The 27,865-nt window shown below is 48.1% G+C and overlaps 2 protein-coding genes across 7 annotated transcripts in view; one reads left to right on the top strand and one right to left on the bottom strand.

Moving 5' to 3' along the window:
• LOC149336060 (protein FAM91A1) overlaps positions 1 to 1,294 on the bottom strand; it is a 34,806-nt gene extending 33,512 nt beyond the window's left edge. Inside the window, exons 1-2 of the mRNA XM_089552547.1 lie at positions 1,208 to 1,294; positions 194 to 278 (exon numbers count right to left, since the gene is read on the bottom strand). Coding sequence (XP_089408673.1) covers positions 194 to 278; positions 1,208 to 1,279 — 157 coding nt within the window. The 5' untranslated portion in view covers positions 1,280 to 1,294. The remainder of the gene's footprint in view (positions 1 to 193; positions 279 to 1,207) is intronic.
• Positions 49 to 25,113, top strand: LOC149336059 (acetylcholinesterase-like). Of its 6 annotated transcripts, none has more exons than XM_089552551.1 (3): positions 49 to 305; positions 18,195 to 19,765; positions 24,851 to 25,113. In XM_089552551.1, exons 2-3 carry the CDS (start codon positions 18,204 to 18,206, stop codon positions 25,032 to 25,034), a joined length of 1,746 nt encoding a protein of 581 aa, XP_089408677.1. In that variant the 5' UTR covers positions 49 to 305; positions 18,195 to 18,203; the 3' UTR covers positions 25,035 to 25,113. The 6 variants fall into 6 exon arrangements, with proteins under 6 accessions (XP_089408677.1, XP_089408679.1, XP_089408675.1 ...); XM_089552553.1 differs by having other exon boundaries at positions 49 to 309; XM_089552549.1 differs by lacking the exon at positions 49 to 305 and adding an exon at positions 7,606 to 7,975.
• The last annotated feature ends 2,752 nt before the right edge of the window (positions 25,114 to 27,865 follow it).

The following is a 27,865-nucleotide window of genomic DNA, read 5'->3' as shown; positions in this document are numbered from 1 at the left end:
AGACGTTTATTTGCATCTGCAGTCTCAAGTGTCAAGCCGTGGCATCATCACACGGGTAGGCATGCGTGCCCTGTGATAAGCTTCCTTCAGTTTCCCACACACGACATGCAGGAGGAGGTCAAGAGTTGCAACATTTGTGCAGACTCGCACCATCAAAGCAGTAAAGCTGTATGACGAATGGAGTATGACTCACCAAGGTTTCCCCTGAACCGCAGCTGGTTTTTGATGCTGTACTGAAAGACTGCCTTCTCATACTCCTTCTCCGAATTTCCAAGCAACTAGGTGGAAGACAGCACAGTAAAACAGTAGGTATGGTCCATTTATTTTCCCATAATTACATGCTCAAATTAGCAAAACAACTGACATGGCATTTTATCTTAATTGAAACATTAAACGAGCTATCACGAGACCTACCTGACACATTTAAGAGATTTAAAAAGTGCGAAAAATAACTTGGTTTCAGTTAACCCAGCGTAAAAGAAAAAAAAGATGCCTATTATTCGGCCAGAATTTTACAACAGCGGGCGCATGGCGGCTTCGACTAGTTTAATTTATCGTACACTGAGACGAAGCACGCCCGAATGCCTAGTTAACTAAAAAAAAAAAAAGGCGGCATTAAACCAGAAAAACTAGAAGGTGATTTCTTAAAGACGCCGCACAAGTCAGGCGTCATTTACGTAATCTTCCCGTTTATATTTATACATTTTTATATTTCGTCTGCTGTGCTGGACCTCGTGATCACATCTGCCGGCTCAGGGTATGGAACTCTTCGTGAAATTCGTTAACTCTAGTACTGCACAGCAAAAGCTGACTTCATGCAAGCACTTTGAAGGAACTGCTAACTTGGTTCCTATGAACGGAGGCGTCTTGACCGTGATTACTGAAAGCTTGCAAGCGCAGTAAGGTAGTTCTGCTCTTTCACACTACCCAGCTGACATAAACATTTTTTTCGTTATGCATGTTCAGTGCTAAAGGTAGCATGCTCCAGTTGCTGTGACATTTACATGCTCGATCTTGCGGCAGTTAAAGCAAATCCGAAATAAAGACTAGGCTGAATGAAAAGTTGCTTTACATACAACATACGCTGCAGAAAACTATAGGAGTAACAGTGATAAAGGCTTTCTTTTCATTCTAGTGTCACTAAGCTCGAAATTGACGCTAAACACGCGTATACAAGAGCGGCTTTGGTACCAGCTGACGTGCTCACCCGCTTTGCGCTGTCCGGAAGCTTGTTCCATGCACAGTTTCTGCTGATAAAGCTTTCGATGTCTGCATTCATGGCTACGTGGGAGAGGTGGGCAACACAAAAGCGGGTTCTAATACGAGGGCCCGGCTGGCCCCAACATAAGGGTGGGGGAATCCGCGAAAACCTCAACCACTTGCCAAGTACGAGCAGACAAGATTCTGCGCCGCCATGTTTGGTTGATGACAGCGGCGATGCGGCTTTCGGAGAGAATTGTTCCCGCGGCGTTTCGTGCTTCTGAACGGATCAGGTGGCGGGCTGTACAGACACGCACTGCCGTTTTCTTTTGGATGAAATGAAAGATGATTTTGAGCAATGGTTTTCGTGCCGGCGCAAGGAGGCCCCTCTTCTGCTAGATAAATCGCATCCGCCACTGCCGGTCCTCGCACGACATGTGGGCTTTCTGTGATTGCCATGCTTGGCGAAACGCTGACTGGCTGCCGTGCTGGTTGCGCCACCTTTAAAAGTAATAGAATACTGTAAGAATGCATGGGCCTTTCTTTTGTTCATGCAGTAACATTAGGTCGTCGTCTCACAAAAAATTTCCTACTTCTTGATGGCCGCGATGTCACATGACCTTGTGACGTCATCAGAACCTGCCCATCATGGCAACCTGTCTACCGGACTAGAATACAGTATATTCTAGGCACTATACTATGAGCACGCCCACCGTGACAGGTAGCAATTAAATGACTGGCCGAGAGAGGTCATGTGACCTTGCGACGACATCACAGCGTGGCCACCATGGCACAACCTGCCTACCGGGCTGAGAGCAACCTGTTCCTCGTGGCACGTGGCAATTCAGTGCAATAGTCAGCTTCACACCATGGCGTCGCATCGAGGCACCGTAGCTTTACAGGAGCTCGGGAAGGGCAACACTGGCGACTATCTCAGACGGAAATCTAGGCCTATTTCCCAGAAAAATTTGAAAACAGCCCTCATTGCACACAACCGTCAGTTAGGTTCACCCTGGCGCCTAATGACGCAGCAGCCTTACTGCGTCACTTCTTGAGAACGAGACTTGATCAGGGAGGCGAAACCTAAAAACTCGTTCATAGCGAATGGTGTACGAGTTATCTCCATGACAACGGACGACCGAAACATGCGGGCGCAGGGGGGTGTTCACATGGCTCCTGCTACACGCGCGGACTGGTCCAAAATGGGGCCCGCTAGGGAGGTGGGCGGATGTATATACCGTTGTCCGCTGCTGTGTGCGCGGCCGCGCCCGCCGCGCATTTGGGTTTTCGTACACCCTTTCTTTGCTGCTGTGGCAAGTTAAAATTGGTTGCGCTGCTGGTCATCAATGGTGACCGCAGAGCTGGGTCAATGTACGGAGAACAGAGAGCATATATATTTTCCATGGTTTTATTGACACATATACCCTTCCCATTACAGCATTCCGATAATACGTGTCGACGCACCAGAGGTGTTCAGTTGCTCTCCTATGGCGCAGCTGTCATATTCAATATATAATTTTAATTCGCGCATACCATTCACTCAATACATGTGCGATCATTCCCGCTTACATTTCACGGAATACAGAAGGAACAGTATGTGCACAGTGAGTGCACGCAGTTTAATGCATGCACGATGTACCTTACAATCGTAGACCATTGCAAAAAACATGTTCAATAATTATATAAACACGTGAAAGCAAAACACTACCACGCAATGGCCTTCGCTGTCCGTGCTAATATATGCATGACACCAATAGAATTCAGCTAACATACAGTAATCGGTTCCCACGATGTGCCCACTCTTCTGCGAACCAAACCCAATGCCTGCTACGTCAGCTAAATTGAAAATGGATCCACGGCGCCGAAATGAGCTGTGGCTCTAAATTGAAAATGAGCGCAGGTAGCGGTTCCCGTCGCATCCGTGCGGGTCTCGCTTCACTCTTCGCAATTTCGAAGGTCACGAGCATAAAACCAAACACTACCGTAGTTGCCGCAGCACCGACATCACTCAAGGCTAGTTCACATGCAAGGAGCAGCGCGGCGAAAATTTCCAACTTCTTGGAACTTCGCCGCTCATCGCCGCGTTGACTCGAAACAGGTTTTAGCGCAGCGGCGGCAGGATTCGCTATCATTTTCGCTTGCGTGTGAAGTAGGCTTAACGCATGAAGGAACACGGTCACGATGCCTGACCGGCGCAGCAAAGCAGGCGACAGCACCGGAGATAACGCGACTGACGGAGTTCGCGAAACGCGTAGAGGGTGAGCGGCGGTTGCAACGGCAACAGAGGGTGGTGGCAACGGCCGCGCGCATGGGCGTCCGGAGGGGGGGCAAGGGGGGGCGGTTGCACCCCCCTGGAAAATCACTCACTCGAACCGTGAGTGATGGCCGCACACCAGGGGCGGTGGTGCGCTCAGTCAAAAGGGTAAAAGCAGCCCCGCATGGTCACATCTGCGAAATGCCGCGTCCGGGCGTGCGTCGTTCCGCCGTTTTCAAACCACGCCATCGTTAGCTCTACTGAAGGGCGACCTGTTCCAGACATACAGCGGCACCGGCGAGCATGTGTTTCGAGCCGCCTTGAGATGGGTGTCTGTTTCTTTGATCTCTAGAGAGATAGCGATACGGAGGCAGACAGTGCACGGGGCATCTTGTTTTCGCCTATGTCGTTACGCTGGTCACCGATGAATTCTTAAGGAGGGAAGGACAAATCAGCCGTGTCCACCCCCGCTTTGTCGGGCTGCTCAGGGGCAAGCGGGCGATGAGTTGGCGCCGCCGCCGCTCGCTGTCTCCTCCGATCCACGTGTAGCGCAGTTCGGTAGAAGCGCCGCTTTCAGAATCTCCGGCAAAGGGGATTAGCTGCTTTTGTTCACGGCGACGCAGTCTCCCGAGGCGCCCCCACACCAGCGTTCTTTGCGTCTTCTGTGAAAACCAGCGCCTTTGGTCAACGCAGCCCGATGGCGCCTGCCTGGCTCGCCTGTCACCTCTGGCTGGGCCTCAAATCACAACAGCGCCCATGTACTGTGCGTGTCAGTGCATGGTAAAGAGACCCAGGTGGTCGACATTACCCGGAACTCTGTACTACTCCATCCCTCATAGCCTGAGTCGTTTTGGGGCTCTGAACCCCATAAAAACACAAAAACAAATTTTCCGACCGGAGTGGCGAGTGTCCCTTCCCCTCGGAAGTTGCGCGGCGTTCCTTTCACCCCCAAAGTGCGCATTCGGGGATACTGCGGCAAGTAAGCCCTCGCACGTGTGCGCGCCTCTGTGTTTGTGCTTGGGTGTTTTTAGTGGCCGGTTGTCAGCGAAGCTGAGAACAACCAAGACAGCGGACGAGAAAACGACGAGCGGCGAGCAGTGTGTGTGGGGTTGCTCGACTGTGCGGATGCGCAAGCAAGATGGAGCGAGGTGTATGAAGCTGCGAGCGTGCATTTATCTTGTAAATAAGTTTTCGTTGTATATATAGTCATCTTTTGTTTTCAACGTACGCGTTCAACAGTTTTTCCAATCTTGCAATGTGTATGATGAGTGTGCACCGAGAGCGTGTAATGAAGCACAGAAGTGAATTTATCACACGTGTAATTACGCAATTCGCCCAGAAAAATCCGAGGCGCCTACAGTTGCTGTTCAAGGAAGACTGACTGAGTGACTGTAGTTGCGTGTTTGCGAACATATTGTGCTGTGTGCTGGTCATCAATCCGGGTGAGTCGAGAACCCGTATGCAGGAAGACTGAGCACTCTTCTCCACGAAGTGATATAGCATCTTTTTGCATTTTTTATTAATTTTAGTTGTTTCTTCGTTGATAAACTCCAATGTACCTCTCCTAGCCGCGCTTTAATTTGCTGTTTGTAATTTTTCTTTCATGTGTGCATTTTGTTTAATTTTTATTTATATATAAATAAATAAATTTACTCCGCAAATAGCGCCTTTTTGCTACGAACATACCCCCCCCGGGGCACCAACGGGGCCCCCCCCCTGCAAAAAATTCTGCGGACGCCCTTGGCCGCGCGGGTCAGAAAATCGAGAGAGAGAGAGGCACCTTTCCTCCTTTCAGAGCCTTCTTGCGGTTAGATGTTATTTACTGCAGACGCCAGCGCCAATCCCTCCTTCAGTTACGTTCACAGCAGATGGTGAACGAGTTATGGCTTCACCGGAGGTTTCTGCAATTAGCCGGGACGGAAGTTACTCGCGCTTTCTTGGATGTAAGCCCGAACTTCACCTCATACACCCAACAATATATATCCGTATATGCTCCAGACACATTTTTGAATCGAAAAGCTTCGCAACGCTAGTCAACACCGCGCTTCGTGTGAGCCGGCGTATGTCGGAGCACGAGTGACGTCACGCACGGCGCAGGCTACTGCGTATGTGCGCTGCCGCTTCTCCTCGCCACCGTTTGACCTTTCGCTGCAGCCGTGCGCAGCCACGCTGGCGCAGCCCGAATTTGAAAGGAGGGGTATATAAGGCTTGCTTGCCCATAGAACAGTCGCACGCTGCCGCGCGCTATGCGTCATCGTTTGACGTTCCTTGCAAGCACGTGTTTATCGCGGATCACCGCAGCTTTTCGCTTCGAGATATCCAGGCTTAACCTTAGCTAAGCCCCAGCCAATTTTTTTTCTCCTCTTCAAGTCCTTGAAGCGCCCTCTCTTACGCGATGTCAGTGCAGGTTCAAGATTCCCAGGTGGTCGTAATTATTCCACAGTCCTCCACTTCTCTACTTTCTCTCTTTTGTTGCGAAAGCAACGCTACGCAAGTCGCCGAGCCATTTCGTGGAGCTGAGGCAGAGCCATACTGCGCATGCGCTAGAAGCAGTGACGTCACACGGCGCACAGCCGCCGTCGCTGCGCGGGTGACTCAGAGCTGCTCAGAGGTGCCGGCAGCACTAAATTATTTTGACCCCTCCTTTAACGGCAGCTGCCCGCACTGTAGTGCGGTGTCGTCTGACACCTATCACATGGTGTGGGCCTGCCCCTCCAACCCCGCCATTCCCCCCATCCCCAACCCAACCCGGGACCTCCACCTACTAGGGACCTCCACCTAGTGTTTGTAAGGATCGGTCCCTTACGGGCTGATCCAAGCATACCTCCTGTCCTTTCTTAATAAATGTTTTCACCACCACCACCGCGCTCGCCAGTTGCGCAAGCGCAGTAGCGGCGCATAGCTTGCGTGTCGGGGCCGCCGCCGCTGCCGCTCGCGCTCTCTATCGCCTCTCTCTCTCCTCGTTGCTTTCGCAATCCTCCAGGTTTATCCAGAGCTAAACCACTGTCAATTTTATTCGTTCGCTCCCACCTTCCTCCTCTCCCTACGCAACCACTCGCTCAACGCAAGGTGCAGAGTCTATGCTGCGGACGACGACGAGGGCGCAATACTGAGGAACGTGCTCTCGCTCTAAAAAAGGCTCGATGCGGACTCCAGACGGCTGATACATATTCTAATTTTGCTCTTACAAATGATTTAACCCCGCATTATTTTACATGTGACGGAACAGGACGGAGATGACGCTTGAGAAAGTCGATCGTTTTATTATATGCTGGAAGGACGTTAATAACATGAGCGCGGTATTCGACAACGCCACCTAAAAAATAATTGGCTGTGGTTTGACCAATGGCCATCCCGAGTGGAATTGCGAAAGCAACGGCGCGGCAATCGCAGCGGCGGCGGCATCTCAGGGGGCACTTTGTGTAAAGAGCGAGGCGAAAGCGTTTTCCGCACCACTTTGACTGCCTCTGTGGCACTGGTGACGTCACCGCTGGATGATGCCACACATAATTAAGTACTAATTGCTAACTAATGACAAATTACTAATTAATAACTGATTATTGATTAATGACTAAATACTGATTAACTGCTAATTAATGACGCTTAAGCTTCGCCTCTATGAGTGGAACGCGACCAAGGAGGTTATATAAAACTTGCACGCGACAGCGTGTTGTAGCGCTGCCACGGAACCCCACCACCCGTTCGGCGCGATGCCTTGCCCTTTCAGCGCACCGCATTTTGAGGAAAGGAAATTACGCAGTAACTGTCTCACACATCTCGGTGGACACCCGTAATCCGTTTGTACAGGACGGGAGGAAGTGGGAGTGAAAGAAGAAAGGGAAATAGAGCCGTAATGAAGAAAGTGAAAATTGTATTTGAGGAAAGGAAATTACGCAGTAACTGTCTCACACATCTCGGTGGACACCCGTAATCCGTTTGTACAGGAAGGGAGGAAGTGGGAGTGAAATAAGAAAGGGAAAGAGGGCCGTAATGAAGAAAGTGAAAATTGTATTTGAGGAAAGGAAATTACGCAGTAACTGTCTCACACTCGCTCCTCGCGCATGAGCAGTTGGAGCTCTCCGGGGCTCCGCGAAATGGCTCGCGCCTAGCGTAGCATTGCTTCCGCCACAAAAAAGCATGCCAACGCCGGCAGCAGCTGGCTGGAAAATGCACAGATGGTCGTTTGCATAGCAAAGGTCAGTGGATTGGATGGCTGCTCTTTGCTCAGTTGCCGATATTCTGAAGCGGTGCTGGCTCATGAGGCTCTTCTATACCTGACGGAGCTGTGGTCGTTGATAAGATGTGGCCACCCATGCCACAGTTAGTGCCGGCAGCTGCTGCTTATCTGGCTACACATTTAGCCGTGGCGGGCAGTTGCCGGTCGATGGGTGGCACAAGCCCATTTCACTTCCGGATCGCGGCAAGTAGCAATCCGATCACGGCCCCGGAGAGAAGAATGCCAGGATGCGCAATAGCAGTAGGAGGTTGGCATACGCACAAGTGGTAATCCACATCGCAAAGGTCAGTGGTCTAGTTAGCTGTGCTCACTGAGCCCATTTTTCTGAACACTTGTTCATTTTCAAAGTACCAGTGCAGGCAAATGTCCATGCCACAAAACGCTGTGTCTCTCTCTCTCTCTCTCTCTTTTTTTTTCATTCGTGATCCCCTTTTTAGTGCGAAAACACTAATCTGGAGGTCCTGAGCTTAGCAAAACCATCTAACGTTTGCCTCCGTCCGTCCGTCCGTCCGTCCGTCCGAGAGCAGCTTGGATCGCGCAAATTCCACCGGTGGCAGCACCTACCAACCCAGGGCAGTGGCGCGCCGAGAACAACAGAACAATCGAAAAAGAAAACAAAGAAAAAGAAAGAAAGAAATGTTAGAGATGAGAAAAAAAAGTGCTTTCGTACTATATACGAATGTCGTAAACATTCTCTTCATTTTTGATAAAAATACATGTGTCTGTTTCAATTCAGTACATAAGTGTTGCGCGTAATGTTGATGTTTTAACGAATTATCTGCGGTATGGTACACGGCAAGGTCTAGATCGAGGTAGGACACAAATATATAGTTCAGGGAGTGGGAGGGGGGGGAGGGAGATGTATCACGCGCCAGGCCACGGCACTAGTGCAGCTCACCCAACTGACAACGAGCTCCACCGCTGGAATAAAAGGCGCGTCGATCGACGGAAGGGGGCGCCGATTTTGTGCCGGATCTAGAATCATGCATCTCCTATTTACTGTGCTCGAGAAAATTTTTGCGTTTCAAAAATATACGTAGCGCTATATTATGTTCATTTTTCACGGTTAGCGAGTGCGGGCATTTCACCTCTTTCTCTTTTCTTTCTCTCGTACCTTCCTCCCTTCCCCTACGGCGCGGTGGAGGTGTCCACCGAGATATGGAAGACAATTACTGCGTCATTTCCTTTCTTCAAGAATCAGTTGTCATTTTTACCCGCTGTGGTGGCTCTTTGGCATTCGGTTGCGGTTCCCGAGATGGGCACACGGCATAGTTGTCTCGATTACTGCCGAAGGACAGGGCAGCTGAAATGGGCCTACGTGTCGCAGGTATGACTCAACTGTTCCAGGAGAGTGTGGTCCAGACAGGGCACGTGTTCGAGCTGTCTCGACTGTTGCCAAACGACAGCGCTGCCAGAAGGGCACATATCTTCCAGAAGACTCGATCGAAGTGTGGGCCTTGCTCAGGTGTTCCCGATGGCTTCCGAAGGACAGTGCTACCCAAATGGCACTGAATCCAGATGGGCCCACAAGTCCCTAGAAGTACTTTGGTTTGGGCTAGTTGGTTCGTAGCCATGTTAAAACAGAAAGGCGCAAATGGGACGATGACAAGAAGGAACGTGAAGCAACAGGACATGAGCGAACTATCATCTGAGGTTTATTGCACCACACCCCGTATTTATACGCAACGCCCAGCCGTATCACAGAAGTCAAGCACCAGGAAAGAACTAAAGAACAAAATTTACATCCACAATCAGCATGCATTGTCACTTGTCTTGTTTTGTATACAAGTTCAGAAATTTGCATACAAGTTCAGAAAAGCGAGGTGACTGGCAGGAAAACACCTCAGAACAATTGGCACGTCACCTAAGAAACCAAAAGCATCTAACGTGAAAGCTACCTCACAAAGCAGAAGCGCACGTGTCAAAACACGGCACACATGGACGTTGAATTTCTGAACTTCGTGCGTAAACAAAAAAATAAAAGTGACAATGTATGCTGATTGTGGATGTTAATTTTGTTCTTTAGTTCTTTCCAGGTGTTTGGCTTCTGTGATGCGGCTGGGTGCTGCGTATAAAAGCAGGGAGTGGTGCAATAAACCTCAGTTGATATGGTTGGCGCCTGTCCTGTTGCTTCACGTGCCTTCTTGTCCTCGTCCCATTTGCGCCTTTCTGTTTCAAATATGGCCACAAGTCCCAATCGGGCCATCGAGAAACCGAGCTATCTGTGACATGTACGCAACCGCGTTTCGATTAAGGCGAAATTCAAAAAGGTGCCAGTGGGCTATGCGATGTGACGTCAGTGTCAGGTAAAAGATTCAAGTTGGACGAAATTAATGCGAAGCCCCACACTGAGGCTCATGAATAGCAGTTAACCTGCATCCCTTGAAAGTAAAGTAACTGTTTAATCTCGTCACTACTCATCTATGGGGAAAAAAATTCCTTAGGCTAACTAAAAGTTCGAAATTAAAACAGGCCCATCTGGGCAACACTGTATTTTTTGGCAGCCATCAGAGACACGTGGGCGGGCTTCAGACACCCCACGTGTGTGGTACAGGGACAGCAGTTTTTCTAATGCTCCACTCCGCTTCCCTTTCGACCCCTGATATCGGTCGTTGCTTCTCTGTGACTCAAGCCATGACTGACGACATAAGTGACGTAGCACCGAAAGAACTGAAAACAAAACAAAACACTGCAAAGTACAACCACGGGTGCCTTGGCATAGGAGAGGTGCGAAGGGGAAGGCTAAAATCTGATGCTTATTTTTTCTTTCATTCAGCACGGCAGCAATCAAACAGCCATGGCCAAGAATGAGTCGATAGGCGTGAAGAGAAACGATAGCTGATCTATAATGCCTCCCAACACTCTGCACGTCACGTTGCGAAAAGTAGCCGAAATTGTTCCGCCACATCTGCCGATCAATCAAGCTCGCCCACTGACAACGCACAATGCACACGCGCCTGTAAGTGACGGCACCGCTCTTTCACTTGACTGTTGGGAGAAGCAAGTAAAACGATGCGGCCTATTGTTTCGTATCCGGAAACGTATACACGACCCCTTGGCCTGAAGTCGCCCACGGCAAGCTGCCAGAAAAAAAACATCATCACTCAGTTCAGTCGCTGCAATCAGCTTGCGATATGAGCGCGTCAACTACGGACTGCAGCCCCTGCTCAAGTCCCTGCATGCGTTCGAGTTTCGCTTTTCGGTACGTTGTCCAGTGACTCTGTAACGCCCCTCACGATTTTTGAATTTCTTTCACTCGGACTTGATCTTTCTGTGTGTGTGCGTGTGTGTCTGTGGATGTGTGTGTGTGTGTGTGGGGGGGGGGGGGGGGGGGTTCGCGCATGCGTGTGTTGGCCACCGCGTCCCAGCGAGAAAGGCTGCTTTCACTCAGAGTGGACCGTGAGAATGGATATTGAGGTATCGCTGCCATATGCCGTTTTCATAACTCCGAGGATATCAAGTTCAGCTTCATCGGGGATCTCTGAGGCCAGACCACACTTGACTCCTCCTCCTGACCACGATCACGGAGTACCCAAGCACTCGACGTTACCACCAACTTCACGAGTTTGAATCAAAGTAGCGGGCAAAATTCCAAAATGCCAGCAAAGCCATACAACGCTCGATTGTCATGGTTTACTAAGAATGAAAATGTGATGGAAGTATTCGAAGTACTCCTATACCAGAACTACTGGCCAGTTGCATCGGACAGGCAGGAATGCTTCGATCAAACGCCTGCGATTTCAGCCGCGATCTTATAATTATCTAGTGCGCCATTAGGTTATAGCGCTAGCTATATGGATCGGTCTTGTATAGGAAGATCTGGCAGCTTGACTCGCAAAATGCTTGTCGTGTGTGCCGTTAACTTCGACCACAGGTGTCTTTGAGACAGCAAAGACTTCCATCATCGTCATCAGCCTGACTACGCCCACTTCAGGGCAAAGGCCTCTCCTATGTCTCTCCAATTAACCCTATCCTTTGCCAGCTGCAGCCACTGTATTCCGGGAAACTTCTTTAAGGTCTTTAAGGGCTTTAAGGTCCAGCTAAGAATTTTAGATGTGTTGGCTGCGGATATTTTCCAGCTCTCTCGGGAAGGGTTCAATTGGGTGGAAGAACCGAATATGAGGCTGTCATAGCTCTAGGTCAGATATGGGGGTTCCTTAAGTAAGTCCTTGCATGCAGGCCTGTCGCTGAATGCAATGTCTCTTCTCAGTCTCTACCTCCCCTTGTCCCCATGAGGTAAGGAAACGCGACACGCCGCCTACTTCCGTCGTAGCGATGACTCTCGAACCAAACGTCACCTCAGCCTCAGCCAAACGTGACACGCTGACCTCAGTCACGAGACGTAATGATCAGCGAAGCGCAGATTTCTTCCGTAGCGATCATTGTTGCAATGAAGTTTAATGCTTATAGCTTGAAGGCTGGGCCTTAAAGTCGCTCCAGAAGATAAGAAAAGCAAGAAGTCTTCGTTATATCCTCCTCGAACTCCGCGTAGATTATAATGCACGTCTGTATTTTACGAAATTGAAAAAAAAAAAAAATGCGTCACTTCTGCAGCCTAAGTCTCGTTTCCGAGAATTGTGTAGCAATAGAGCTAGGCACTGTAGGCAGGTTTCCAAATGAGTTGCTTTGTCTAAATGAGCCTTTTGCTCCCAGTGACCAGACTGCACTACCAACCTTCCCGGGCTTCACCATGAGATCATTTGTAATTTTGATTTAAATACGCGTACGTTGTTGCATGTATTTCACTAAATTACGCCGTACGACGTCGTTGCATGCCTATGAAGGCACAGCTGCATGTAGCAGAGAGCAAGGAAAAAACACATGGTGGAAGAACTGTTGGACCTACAGGGCTGCAAATTTTTGGTGCGAAAGCACTACTTCACGAGGTCGAACCGGTTCACCGAGTTTGTGTGAAGCTTGACCTTGAATGTGACCTTGGCCAAGCCATATATAAATAAATAACTAAAACAGATACCGTTGCGACTGGGATTCGAACCCTCGGCGGCGCGAAGAGAACAGCTTCGTTGGCCACTGCACAAGATCAGTATGCTATCACCGCAGCCGATCACGCCTCCTGTTGTTGTTGTTGTTGTTGTTGTTGTTGTTGTTGGCCTTTGAAAAGATGGCACATACCCACACTGAACTGCTACACACTCTCGTTCTGTGCATTGCACATCATCGTCTTCGTCAACTATTACTGCTATGGGACTGAAAAACACAATCTGGCGCTGTGCACTGCACATCGTCGTCTTCATCATCTAATACTACTGAAATGAAGAAGATGATCATGCGCCGACGCTAAAGATGACGTTGAGACGGCCGCTGACCTGCCGCCGCTCCTCCTCTTTACGGAGGCGCCTGCTAGAGCATCCGTTACGACAGCTAGGTCTACGACTCAGCCGGGGTTGTTCTGTCCCTTGGTGCTTCCTCCCTTGGGCACAGTAACTGGAATGTGCTCTCCGCCATTCAAACTTCCCTTTCAGACTCTAAGCGGTTGCTGTCCTAAGCTCTTTCTGATGATCAATACTTCGCTGCAACGAAAGCTATCCTATAAACATGGAACGTTTAGCCCATTCCCTCTATCAGTCACCGATGTCACAGTGTTTGTTTATTTTACTTCAATTTACAAATCTTAATTCCTTTCATTTATATTATTATTATTATTATTATTATTATTATTATTAGTAGTAGTAGTAGTAGTAGTAGTAGTAGTAGTAGTAGTAGTAGTAGTGGTAGTAGTAGTAGTAGTAGTAGTAATAGTAGTACCATTCGTTTTAAGGTACCGCGCTCCTCAACAAGGTATGGGGAAGCCAGGCGCTGTGTTTATGTTCCCCAAATTTTTAATGATTTGCCAGAGGAGGTGCTTTCCGCAACATCAAAAAAAGCATTAAAAATCATGGTTCAGTCATATTATGGTCATATTTCATGTTTATATTGCACGTCCGTCTGCCGACTTTGCCGGGCCCAGTCCCTCAAGCCACTAGAGGCTTTGACAGGCCCGTTTCTTTATACTGTATATACTATGTGCAATAAAAGATATTATTATTATTATTACTGTTATTACCACCACTATATGTTTTTTTCGTTATTTATTTCATTGTTTAACATTTTGAGCACCTGTCAGTGGCCGCCTGTGCCTTGGCCAATCCCTCGCAGTGGGTACGCGCCATTATTTTGAGGACAACGACAACAACTGCACATTGTGACCGTGCCTCTCTCCCCGCTGCCTCATCGATTACTTATGCAAGAGTCTCCGTCGCCGGCACTCCCCACGTCCCAATAAACCACCCTTCACTACTATCGAACTAATATCGTCGCCAGACGTGCTGACGACCCAGCAAAGCAAAATCATATAAACGCATGCTTTCACACGTCTACTCGGTTTACTATAGTCGGATACAACTTAAGTCTGCAGTGAAGCTCCACCCACATTCAGCCTCCGCGCACAGAATTCTTCCACGACGAAAACGTAGTCCGCTGCTTAAACGTTTCTTGTTACGCAAACAATAAGTTTTATCACAAGAAAAAAATTATAAGCTCTAAAATTTTGATACATGGATTGTCTGATATAGTCAAACATTAAAAAGCAGATTTCGTTTACAGTTGCGATTGGCCAGCGGAGTAATACAAGACGCCGCGGGCCAGGGCCCAGTGTTAGCAACTGCTGTTTTTTTAAGTTGTATCCTACTATACGTTAAAACCCTAACATATTTTTTTTTCTGTATACATTCTTGGAAATGCATTTTGTTTAACGCTGACAAGCCGAACTTTTCCTCGCGTTTGCCACACGAACCGAAAATGTCACAGGCCAGGAAAATGTCGCAGGACAGGGAGCGATGCCTTTGGTGTACATGTCTGTTCGCAGCGGAGTAAGCAATAGGAAAGAAAATGATCGGAACAATTTGTTCAGTTGCTTGTACGCCGACAGCTCGAGACAGATAATCGGATTTGAAGAAGAGGGCATTGTACTGTCAACGAGCTGGATGATGACGACGTCGGCCTGTGTGATTAAGCTTTGAGCAAGTGCAACCCGTCGAAGATGGAGGAACGAGAAAGCACATGACAGTCGAATGAGACGCCCTCGACACATTTGTACGTCACTAAATAGAGACATATTTTCAGCGAAAAACGCTTTCTGCAGAGAGGGTCGCACCATCTAGCGGCGCATCTGGTTTTAGCACATAAAGAATTTAGATCCCGACAGGCTGCCCGTCTCAAGACAGTTTGTTCCCCAACGGCCGTTATAGTGATCGTGCTGCGCAGTTGGTAAGGTAAGGCTCCATTGTTATTTAGAGCTGTGTATTGCAGCGCCATTGTGGAGGTCTACGGCGCATTTTGAACCCGTCAGGATGTTTAACGAATACTCGATGGTGCGTGTACGGGCGCCTTTGCAAGTTGACCCCATTGTAAAGAAATCTGCACAGTTAAGAGTGCATTTCCGTCCATTTAACTAGCGCTCTTGGACCCACCAAATGGATGTAAAGCATGGCTGTAACATCCATACATTGGGATGGGATAGTTACGTTTACGCCCTTTTTCCCGAGTGCTTCATAGTTTCATAGGTCTTGACTGCTTTACAGTTGCACAAACACCGACTGCTTTGAAAGACGCTGGTCCTTTTTCTTTTCTGTTGCTGCGTGCACTCTTAGAGGGAAGCTGAGCAGTCCCTATTAAGAGCTTCCGACGACTTACATGTCACAATGTGCACTATAGAATAACGACATCCCCAACTCTGATTATGATACCTATAGACATGTTTTTCACGGCGTGTATGCAGCTGCTTGCGGGGGAATGATACTTCTTATGTCTGCGTGATGTTCACGGCGAGACTTTTTGGAATATATTAGAAAAAAAAAATTAGCTGGCGGTGTAGTATTCCTAAGCACGAAATATTGTGCGAAAGTAGTCTTTTTGCGGATGGACACGACCGCCACGTATACCTCAAAGCGCGACTGAGGTGTCCACTGACCCAAGGAGGCAGTTATGCGCGTGTTCAACTCTTTTATCGTCAACCTTAATTTAGCCAATGTGCGCCGGCGGCCTAAACTCCAGTGCCGCGTTTCTGCATGCAGTGCTGTCAATGCCAACGCGTATTGCTCTATAGTGCCGTGTTTCAGCCACAGTGCTGTCCACGCCAACGCATGCAGCGCACATCTCTCTGTCACTGCCGCCACATAGCTCAAAGCGCGAATAGTTGATAGTTGATAGTTTTATTAGTGGATGAAGAAGACGATGTCCAATGCGCAGCGCCAGAGTGTGTCGCAGTTCAACACGAAGCGTGTTTGGCTGCGGCGACAGCCTATACTGCTCTCGTGCAGTGGCCGGCGAAGCTGATCTTTTCACGCCGCCGTGGGTTCAAATCACAGTGGTAGATATTTATATTATTTATTTATTTCACTTGGTACAAACCCACAAGAACCGCAAGCATACAAACATTGGAAGATCTTGCTCGTGGTTTACCCATCGCAGCAGTGCTTTAATTCTCACTGAAAACCTTATTCAAGAGGCCAACCTTCAGCAAACACGTTTGCGCACTAGCATAATGCTAACAAGTACCCCGTAATTAGCTCGGAGGCACACAACTTGGAGTAATTGTCACCGGAATGAGTCACACAAAGCTACCGAGGTGACAAAGTTCAACACAGAAGATGCGCATATTATCAACGCGTTGATAAACACCATTTGAGCTATAGCCCCCATTTGGAGTCCTTGGCGCTCAGCAGCTCAGCTAAAATAGCTCAGATAATTCTCACATCATGGTGGCGCGAATGGCAGTCATAGCTACTCGCGTCAAACGTGTATCTGTCCTTTATTAGGAAGCTAGAATTTCTCACATCATTTTAAATTAGGCTTGATAAACAATTCGATGGTTTGTGAGAACAGTGAGCACACCTTAAAAAACAGAAAACAAGAAAAATGAGGCTGGGGATCGGGAGGGGGGGGGGGCATGGTTTACGGCATCCTGTGTTACTCTGCTGGCCAACCACAACACTAAACAAAATAAGCTTTTTAATGTCTGACTGCATTAAACGAACCAGACATCAAAAATCTAGAGCATATAATTTTCTCTCCCCTGTGATTCTTGTATAGGTAACAAGAAAAGTTTTAACAACGGACTACTTTTTTGTCCTGGAGGAATTCTGTGCGGCGGCCCTGAATATGGGCGGAGCTTCTCTGCAGTCTTAAAGGTGCACTGAAGAGGTATCTGAACTCGTATTTTTACCGCTGGAACTTCGAATTATTGCCCTGTGCGGCCGATTTTCTCAATTTAAGTCCGACTAAATGTCCGGCTCCCGCCTTTTTTTTTTTTTTGTTAATTCCCCGCAAACGGTGGGAGGAGTCGACCAACCTTTCAGCCAGTCCCGTGGCGGCTTGCCCCTCTGCAATCGGCGGAGTGATACGTAGGGATCGGGGAAAGCAAGGAGTCTACGCGTATACTTATTTCCGTGGGCCTAATTTGCAGCTATGTAGCCTCTTACCAGGTCTATTTATTCACGGAAACCGAAAAAACAAAATAAAAGCGAAAGCAAAGCCGCCACGCGACTGCCTGAAAGAACTTCATGCGTTGGTTGACTCCTCCCACCATTGAAAAAAAAAAAAGGCGGGAGCCGGACGTTAATCGGATTTAAATTACGGGAATTGGCCGCACAGGGCAATAATTCGAAGTCTCTAAGAATGCTCGGAACGTGTAGACGAAGTTCGCGCGGCAAAAAGACGAGTTCAGATTCCTCTTTAGTGCACCTTTAAGTTATATCCTACTGCTCAACGATGCAATTTTTTTTTATTACTATATATGTCCTGGGGCCGGGCTAGGAATCCACTATGAATCGATGACTACAAAGGCACTGCGCTACACTTCAGTGATCGGTAGGGCCTAAGGCAGACAAGAAATATGGGCGCAGCAATGGTAGCGGTTAAAAGAAAGTGTGAGAAGGGCATCTATATACAATTTAAATAGAGAGAAGTTGGCAACAATGGTCCTTGGCCGGCGTGCTACTGTATTACTCCGATAACAAATCGCAACAGCAAAGGAAAGCAATACCTCAGTGTTTCTGCTGAACAAGTCAGCGGAATCAAAATTCTTGAGCGTCTAATCTGGTTCCGTGATTAGATTTTCTTAGATAACAAAAAAAATATTGTAATACGCGCACCGCAGAGGCAGTGTACTGGAGGTAGTGCGCTGAAATGCTTCGATAAAAACACTACGCTTGAAAGTGGCTTGTGGTTTGGTTATTTTTTTAGCTCGGACGTACTTTTTATACAAATATGACGGCATAGTGGATAACCAACCTACTAATGTCCCGCAATTTCAAACTGTGCGGGCGTTATGTAAGAAAGAAGACAACACATCTGCACTCCTCTGGTGATGCGCACTTGTGTGCAGCAATAGAAGTCTCTCATATTCCGCTTTTTTAATGCTACACAGCATCACACGAGCGGAATATGGGAAGGAAGGGGTGCATAGCTGAGGCGTCCACTGATTTCTCTTCCTTACATTCGCAGGAACCAGCGATGCTGCAAAAGAATTCCCAACCTCTACACGCGACCATCTTCGCACTGCTGGCTTCCTGTGGCGCCATCCTACGATGCCTGTCCGCACAACAGGAAAATGATGCTTATACCCCTACAGAATGCCAAAGCGAGGAGCTGGAAATTGTGGTGAATACCACCAAAGGCAGAGTCAAGGGATTCATCACGAACTCGTCGCTAGGAAAGCCAGTGCGCGTATTTTATGGCGTACCTTACGCGAAGCCTCCAATTGGAATGCTGCGTTTCAGTCGTCCTGTGTCTAACGACCCGTGGACAGACGTGTTCAACGCCACAGATAAACCTAACTCGTGTATCCAGACCATAGACGAAACTTACGGCAACTTCAACGGCAGCGTCATGTGGAACGCCAACACCAATATGAGCGAGGATTGCCTCAAGTTAAACGTCTGGACGCCCGTCCCACCAATCAACAAATCTCTGGCTGTTCTTGTGTGGATCTACGGCGGTGGCTTCTACAGCGGCACGTCGACATTAGACGTGTACGACCCACGGAATCTTGTCTCGGAGGAAGAAGTGATCGTGGTTTCGATGAACTACCGCGTCGCGTCGCTCGGCTTCCTTTCGTTTGGGAACGATCTGCTGCCAGGAAATGTCGGCTTGTACGATCAACTCATGGCGCTCGAGTGGGTGCGAGACAACATCGCAGCCTTCGGGGGTGACCCCAACCACGTGACTTTGTTTGGTGAAAGCGCCGGCGCCGTCAGTATCGCCATGCATGTCTTGTCATCTTTGTCTAGAGGACTGTTCGAGAGGGTTATCCTTCAAAGTGCTTCGGCCATAGCACCCTGGGGATTCAAAACTAATGACACGGCTAGAGAAGCGGCTAGAAGACTTGCTTGTGCTTTGGGATGTCCAGAAGAATTGGACAATGAGACACTGAGCTGTCTCCGCGATAGAGATCCAAAGGAAATTGTGTACAACGAAACGAACGATGGTGGTGTTGTAGATTTCGTGTTTGTCCCAGTGGAAGATGGTAATTTCCTTCGGAAATCGCCACAGGCGTTGATCACAGAAAAGACGTTCCAAACAAACATCAGCGTTATGCTTGGTTCCAACCTCAACGAAGGTTCTTATTTCCTGCAGTACTTTTTCGGATTCTCTGAGAAGGAACAAAATCCGAATGTCACTGAAAGCAACTTCACGGCTGCCGTGGAAGCGTTGAATCCTTTGCTAGGAAAGCCCCCCATGGACGGCGTCTTGAAGCAGTACACCAAAGGTGCGGTGCCATCGAAACCAAAGGATATATTGGTGGCCCTGGACTCGATTGTGGGTGACTATCACTTCACCTGCCCTGTAGTGCAGTGGGCGGACATCTTCATGCAAGCAGGAGTGGTAGTGTACGAGTATGTGTTCGCGCGGAGGTCTCCCCGCGACCCGTGGCCTCAATGGATCGGTGTGATGCACGGCGCGGAGGTGGCCTTTGTGTTCGGCGAACCCTTCAACGACACGCTCGAGTATAGTGACGAAGACAAGACTGTGAGCAGTCGCATGATGCGGTACTGGGCAAACTTCGCCAAGACCGGGTTCGTATATATGTATCACTGTGCTCAGACTACACAGAGCTGTAAGCAGTTTTCATCTCCAGGGTCCAGGGAAAGAACGTTCAGCGGCGTGAGGCCCTTTCAGGATTCTTGGTGCCACTCAGCACTACGCGTTAAATGAATACAACTGTAAATCGTACTCGCAAAAGTAGTTTTAGTGTTTGCACGACCTGCTCAAGGCGTGTAATTTAGCAGCGCATGCGCATTTGGAATAGGAATATTTTTTTGAAAGAGCCTGTGCGTTATCAGCTTCACGAGCTCGCTATGTGTGATCTGTAGCCCGCTGTGCCACAGGCATTGCGGGTAAGGAACTTTTACTTTTCTTTGTACGCGCAGTGTAAAGTATGTCATTGCCATAAGTCCGTTTAGGGCTTGACAGAACTCGGTGAACAGGCGCTTAAAGTCCATCCTTAGGTACCGACGGATATGTACCAACCTAGAAAGCCCGATTAGGGCATAAATATCAGACCCTAACTTGAATGGGATTTGAACCGAATTCATTTAAAGAAGTTATACGTACCGGACACAATAGATCTGAAGTAGTATTTTTGTAGGCTCGCCGTGCCACTGACTCTCTTATTTCTTAGATGAATGGGTAACTAATTACACGAAATAAACCAGCCTATTAGTTATTAAATTTAATTCATACGTTTCGCATTTGAAAGCTAGATGCCTTGAAAGGATGGCTAACAGCGTAGCTGCCTTCTGCACAGACAGGGTCCCGACCGTTAGCCCTCTCACCTGGGTCAACTTTCGTCAGTTCCGACCTGTATCAGCCTACACTGACGGTGTCACCCTGATTTCCTAATGTGGGGGCGTAAGATTATCTCCGCCTTTATTATCAGAGGCATATTTGTCAAATTCATTCAGTGCATCTAGTTGACTGGCGACACAGGATCACAGGAACCTCAGGAGTTGAGCTAAATGATACCACAGACATAGAGAAGACTTGCATGAGTATGATGCCTTTAATTTTGACTTAGAAACGACTCTGCGGTACTATATCTAATGGTGTTAACGCCGTATTCGTAACATAAAGTGCCAGCTCCTTGCCGGTGGGGGGCGCTGGAGCCTGTGGGTGTTCGATTGTATTTAAATAGAAATTAGGCAATGGCTTAGCACGGCTATGCCAGGTTATGCGTAGCGTGAGCGCAGCTCCACGGCGCGGCGCGCCTGCTACCCTCTGTAACGCGCACCGGGGCACACGCGTGTGCCATGGATGTCTATGACGCCACGGTTCTGGAATGCGCAGCTGGCGGGTCTCCTCCGCGCAGCGGCGGCGGCTCCGGCGCACCAGCTGCGCAGCTGTGACGTCACTCGCTCCTCGCGCATGCGCAACTTGGCTCAGCCACGCTCACGCGAAACTGCTCATCCACGGCCGGTGTAGCTCACGCTACAAAACACGGTGCCTGGAGGATATATCTGGGTTGAGTGGATAGGTGGCACTGCCTTTACGGCGGAGGGTCAGTCCCTTGGTAGTCGAAATCGGTTGAGGCAGCGAACAGTCGTAGGAAGCGTTGATTTGTTCAAATCCCTAGTTCTATTAGTTTAATGTCGCTCTTTGTGCTGTATTTTGCGAGGCGCGCTAGGGTTTCGCGGGAGCGGTGAATATGTGCGATGCAGGCGGTCATTTGCTTTTGTACGGACGTTCTGAACAACTCTTTCGTAAGTGCTTCGTAGTGAAGGTGAAATTTGTAGGTGTTCGTGCTGGCATTCAGCTCATAACAGTCATCAGTTTTCTTCAGCATTCACCGCTTTCCTTTGCGGTGAATGCTGCGCTCCTGAGATTCTTAAGGGACTCGGGGTTGTATTCCCGTCTATATAATCTTTTAAGTTTTCAGCGCGCCCTCTGTCCCCGTGACATAGTGGTCGCTGGACACTTGGAAAACTCATTTCATTGCCGCTCTTTTTTCCTTTTTCCCCATTTGTTCCCCTCCCCAAGTGTAGGGTAGCCAACTGGGCATCGCCTGGTTATCCCCCTGCCTTTCCGTCCATTTCTCTCTCTCTCTCTCTTCAGCATTCACCGGTTCGCCCCTATGTTCTTTCGAGCAGCCGGAAACTATTGAAAATAAGTGTTTTAACGTGAGAGCGTTAAAGGCCTCGTTGTCCAGAACATCCGGCGTCGGCGTTGTGAGCGAAAAATCACTGGCATGACTCTGGCAGGTGGGGCCCAGAGAGCAACCTAGGAGGCAGGTGGGACACCCAGGTCACGTGACCTTGCAACGTCATTACAACCTGCCCACCGGATAGTGAGCAAACTGGCCACCGTGGCAGGTGGCAGTTACATTAATGATTGGTCGCTCGGCAAGAGCAACCTGGGTAGCACAAGGCCCACCGCTGGGAGCACCTGCCATCGCAGGGCAGTTGCGCATCGCTTAACCGCTGCACCACTGAGCCGCGGATCTATGAATCTTCCACGGATCTATGAATGTAAAATAGAGAATGACCTTCTGCATATACGAAAATTAACCCAACACGCTGACGCGTCACGCCCCTAAGGTGGAGCTTAGCGTCCCCTCCAATTTTAGCGCTTTTGTCCCACGCCGTAAGTACGCCACTATGACCCGCTGCGGTGGCGCAGGAGGTGTAGAATTCAGCTGCTGAGCCATAGGTCGCAGGTTCGAGTTCGGTCTTAGCAGACGCATGTTGATGGAGGCGAAATGCCGCATCCTCCATGCAGTGAAATTTCTGTGCAACGTAAAGAAACCTGCAAGTTCTCCAAAGTAATGCAGAGCCCTCTTCTATGGCCATAGTATTGTTTTGGTGCATGAAAATAATAGTTCACCAAGTAATTACTCTGTATAAGGCTATATGCACATTATAGGCATACTGGTTGGAAAGAAAAAAGCGTCTGTGGCGCAGGGCGAAAAGAAATTAATAAGGTTGGCAGGGCATATTAGGCAATCTCTGTCCTTCAGACGAATTTTCACAAGTCGCGACCTCTGACGTCAGAAATATGTGCTGGGTGGAGCAGGACTGGGAGTTTCCACGACCTCACAGCTGTCGAGGCTTTAAGGTAAACATCTGCTATCCAGTTCCTCACCTCAGCTGCAGCCAGACCCTAAAGCAAAGCAGCCTTGCACCCTTTCTTTCATCCCTCAGTTCTCCTCTACGCCGTGGTTCCTTTCCTGTCTTTCGCACGAAGCAAAAGCAACGAAGTGTATAATAAACGTATCACTCACTCGCTTTTAGCATGCCCAGAACACCTAACTTCGGAAGACTACCCGCTGTGATCATCGTTCCCTGTGGGTTCGTCTATCCTTACAAATTTTTTTAGACAGTCTATAGGCTGTCCATAGACTTCTGTCTATAAAGCCTATAGACTCTCTACAGACAAATTTCAGAGAACTGTCTATAGGTAATGCAAATGCTATAGACAGTCTATAGACAATCTATAGATTTATGGCCATACACTTTTAGTTTGCCGCCGCGGTGGCTCAGTGGCTATGGTGCTCGGCTGCTGTCCCGAAAGACGCGGGTTCGATCCCGGCCGCGGCGGTGGAATTTCTTTGGAGGAGAAATTCGAGGCCCGTGTACTGTGCGATGTCAGTGCACGTTAAAGAACCCCAGGTGGTCGAAATTTCCGGAGCCCTCCACTACGGCGTCTCTCATAGCCTTAGTCGCTTTGGGACGTTAAACCCCACAAACCAAACCAACCACTTTTAGTTTACTTATGTCTATAGGCAGTCTGTAGATTACGATTAGACAAAAAGAAATATCTATAGGAAGGCAATAGAGTCTATAAAAAGTCTATAGACTGCCTATGGACCATTTTAATAAGGGAGTACTTGTAAAAAATTTAAATATACAGACGCAGCTTGCGCAGCAATAAAATTTAGCGATATACATTAATTGGTGACTTGCGCTTGACATTACTAATTGATGCGGCTGATTGTCTCGGGTTCAGTGCTTTATTCGTATAGTCCAACCATGCAGCCAATCGGAACATTGTGCTTTGACCTATGGAGCCACATCAGAGCCTGCGCAGCAACCGCACCTGGCTACTGTTGCTGGTCGTAAACTGCTATGATGCATATCAGTGTAAACTTGTTAGGGGGCACTGCGCAACTGCAATAAGAGTTCGGCGGTGACATTGTCCTCTAAAGCACCTCTCCTGTCACACCAACTCGCCCACCAGTTCATGTTGCACTTTAAAGCACATCGCGCGCAGTTCGCACTTTGTTTTATAACATGGGAAGAGTTGGAACTTGTTTGATACTTGGCTTGCGCCTGGGTGTGACGATAAAATACGGAGATACTTAACTTAGTTGGTGCAAAGGAGTGAGGGGGAAAACGGAGAGTACAGAAGCAGATGGAAGAATGAAGGAGTGAAGCTGCGTGACGCTGGATGGCCGTGAAATAGGGCAGGGGCAGGTAGGCACGGAAAATGGGAAATCTCGCCATCTTGCAGTGAACAAAAGAAGCAGCTGTTGAAGGTGCACTGAAGAGGAATCTGAACTCGTCTTTTTGCCGCTGGAAATCGATCTACACGTTCGGAACATTCTTAGAAACCTAAAATTATTGCCCTGTGCGGCCGATTTCCCTAATTTAAATCGGATTGACGTGCGGCTCCCGCCATTTTTTTTAATTCCCCGCAGGCGGTGGGAGGAGTCAACCAACGCATGGCGTGCCTTTCAGGCAGTGGCGTGGCGGCTTTGGTTTTGATTTTATTTTGTTTTCTAGGTTTCCGTGAATAAATAGATCTAGTCAGAGACTACATAGCTGCAAATTAGGCCCACGGAAAAAAAAAAAAAGATACGCGCAGACTCTTTGCTTTTGCCGAACACTACGTATCACTCCGCCGATGGCAGAGCGGCCACGGGACTGGGTGAAAGGTTGGTAGACTCCTCCCACCGTCTGCGGGGAATTAAAATAAAATGGCGGGAGTAGGGACGTTTAACCGGATTAAAATTAGGGAAATCGGCCGCAGAGGGCACATTCGAAGTTTCTAAGAACGCTCGAAACATGTAGACCGAGTTCCGGCAGTAAAAATACGAGTTCAGATTCCTTTTCAGGGCACCTTTAAGTCGACGATGTTGATCTGACTTTGTTTCGCTCTTTGTATAGGAACCCCAACCGTCCTGGAAATGGAACGTGGTACAACTCCACCTGGCCTCGACGCACGAACACCAGCCGGGAACACATCGTGTTGGACGTTAACGAAACCGTCGGCTGCGCTCACCGAGCAAGCTACTGCGAGTTCTGGCGGAATATTAAACATAACTGGACCCATCCGACAACATCTTGTTGATAATGGACACATCGACTGAGTGCGTGCGGCTTACTTCTCACATAATAATGAAAATAAAACAATATTCGCCGGGCGTTAACCTTTGTGGTCATGCGAAATTCAACCACAGCTGGCGTTGTGCGAAACGCTGATGCCGATCGGAGTGCTTAGTAAATGAGGGTAAGGATGTGGGATGTTTGTTGTGTATGCCGCTACACTCGCGTTAGCCTAACCGGTAAGCTATCCGGCAAATGAATTTTTTTTTTTTCAGAATGCTTTGGAGTAGCCGGGAGATGTTACCGGCCATGGAGCATCTTTACTGAAAGATTCCATAGGACGAGTTCCATAATTCTATACGTTTCCATTATAAATTTTACGGAGTCAGTATGGAACACTAGTTTGAGATAGCATGGTCTGAGCATCAGACATACGCTATCTCGAACCACGCGCTGCCGCTAGACGTCGCTCCGCGCGCTGCAGAGCGCAGACGGCACTGAGCTGGAATGCTGACAGGTCTGCGGACGACTGTACATGGCGCTCCAGTGGGTGCGAGTCAATATCGCTTCTTTTTGGGGCGACCCTAAGCGGGTAACATTGTTCGGCGAAATCTTTGGAGGCTTCAGTGTCGGTTTGCATATCTTGTCGCGCTGTCTAGACTGCTGCTCGCCAGGACTGCCATTGAAAGCACCTAGGTCATCGCGTAGTGCCTTGAAGTTTCCATAATAAAAGGAGAGCTAGAAGGCTGGTCGTGATTTTGAGATTTCCATGGGACTTAGATCCAATTGTGCTCATTTGTCTGCTCGAGAAAGACCTAAGAAATAAGAACATTTTTATAACGAGACGAGAAATGATGACAGTGTTCGTCCGGTGTTTACTCCAGTCGTGGACGGTATACTTTCCTACCAAAATCACCAAGCGCGCTCACTGACCAGATGAACTTCCGGGAAAACATCAATCAAAATTATGCTGAATTTCCATCTTAAAGAAGGCTCTTTGTTCCTCCACCGTTTTATCCATTTTTTTTTTAGTGCGAAAACATTACTGGCCTCACCTGTGTCTCGGAGGGCTGCAGGAGATGTAGAGGCGCGAAACCGACTAGCCCAGTACACAGTACTGACATCGTCATCCTCAGCCCGGCTATGTTTGTGCGTCACAAAATCTTCTCCCAGTGGAGTCCAATTAAGCTTGTCTTACGGCAGCTGCGGCCACCATAGCTGAGCTAATTTCTTAATTTCATATCTCACCCGACCTCCGCGGTGCCAACCTAGCCGCCGATACTTTTGCACGTGCGCAATCAGGCGGTGAAGTCAAAAAGCAAAATTTCTCTCCGACAGTGTAACTTAAAGTACATTATAATCAGCACACAACTCTGTTGAAACTCGAGCACCTTTCATCAAAAAGATTTGCGTACTTTTTTATGAATGGTAATTCTGATGCAATGTTTACAGCAGTCGTTTTGCAGCCGGAATTTTCTTAATTTCTGCAAAATAAGTAAATTTATGGTATTTTTTTCCAGGGGTTACATTGCTGTAGTATACAGGGTGTTTCACCTAGGACTTTACACAATTTTTAAAAGTAGGATTTTGAGTTTGAAAAGTGCTTTTTTCGGCATAGCACTATCAGTGGTGTAGTACATCACAATACAGCTAAGTGTTAACAAGCAGGCTGGTTAACTAAGTCTGAGCAGTTAACTTTTTAACTATTACTTCTCGGCTACTTAATTATTGAGGGGCGGCGTGTATACCCACCATAAGTAACATCCATATCAGTTATTGGAATTTCGAAAACGCGGGTACCCTCGGCACTGTTGCCCAACAAATTTTGGCTACATCGCTCAATATATGCGCTTTCGAGAAGCTTGCAGACAAAGCTTGCAGGCAAAGCAACTTCTCCAGTACACATAACTCATCAAAATAGCCAAAATTTTGTGCCACAGCGCCGAGAGTAACCACGTTTTCGAAATTTTGAAAACTGATATGAATACTAATTGCGTTCGGCTACGCCTTTAAATAATTAAGGAGCCTAACAGTAATAGTTAAAAGTTATTCAATAATATTCAACCAGCCTGCTAGTTAGCACGTCCTAGCTGTATTCTGATGTACTCCATCGTTGACAGTGCTATGCCGAAAAAAGTGCTCTTCTAACTTACAAAGCCTATTTTAAAAATTGTGCAAAGTCTTCGGTGAAACAGCCTGTATAGCTGCCTGCATAGGCGCACTCGGTAGTATGCGCTGCCACTTATCCAGAGCCCTTGAAATATCGGTATAGATCCGCGCTACTACTTTGATTAAATAGATAATACACTCGAAGGCTGTAGTAACCGTCCACTTACGTGCTCTGAAGTGGCCGTTGAGTAGATAGCACGTTGGCTCAAGGGTCTCGAATTTTCGATATAAGAGGGGCATAAAAGAAAAAAAGACAAATATACAGTACAGAGCGCACTGCTGCCTATAAAGCCCTGCAAGTATCGATAGAGCTGCGCGCTATTACTTCAGTTAAACAGATAATAAACCCGAGGACCGTGGTGACCGCCCGCTAAGAAGCTCAAGTGGCCGTTGACTAGATATCGCGTCAGTTCGAGGGTCTCGCATGTAACGTCTGACAGGGGTATAAAAGACTTTCTAAAAGGCAGATTTCCAGCAGGCAGCAAAAGATTACGTGATACAGGATTTCAGGAAAAAAAACTCTTTCGGTGCTTTCGTACAAACCAATCAGCTGAAATGCCTGCAGTTACGAGGAGACTTAACATTAATATGCATATGTTCTCAGAAAAAGACAGTAATCAGCTAAATGACCACTTTTTTATTTTCAAAGGCATTTTTTTACGTCCCGGATAAATGTGTCGCCACAAA

The sequence above is a fragment of the Amblyomma mixtum genome, chromosome 7 (genome assembly GCF_055824585.1).
Source record: "Amblyomma mixtum isolate Tamu chromosome 7, ASM5582458v1, whole genome shotgun sequence".
NCBI lineage: Eukaryota > Metazoa > Arthropoda > Arachnida > Ixodida > Ixodidae > Amblyomma > Amblyomma mixtum.
This window is presented reverse-complemented; position numbering and strand designations above follow the sequence as displayed.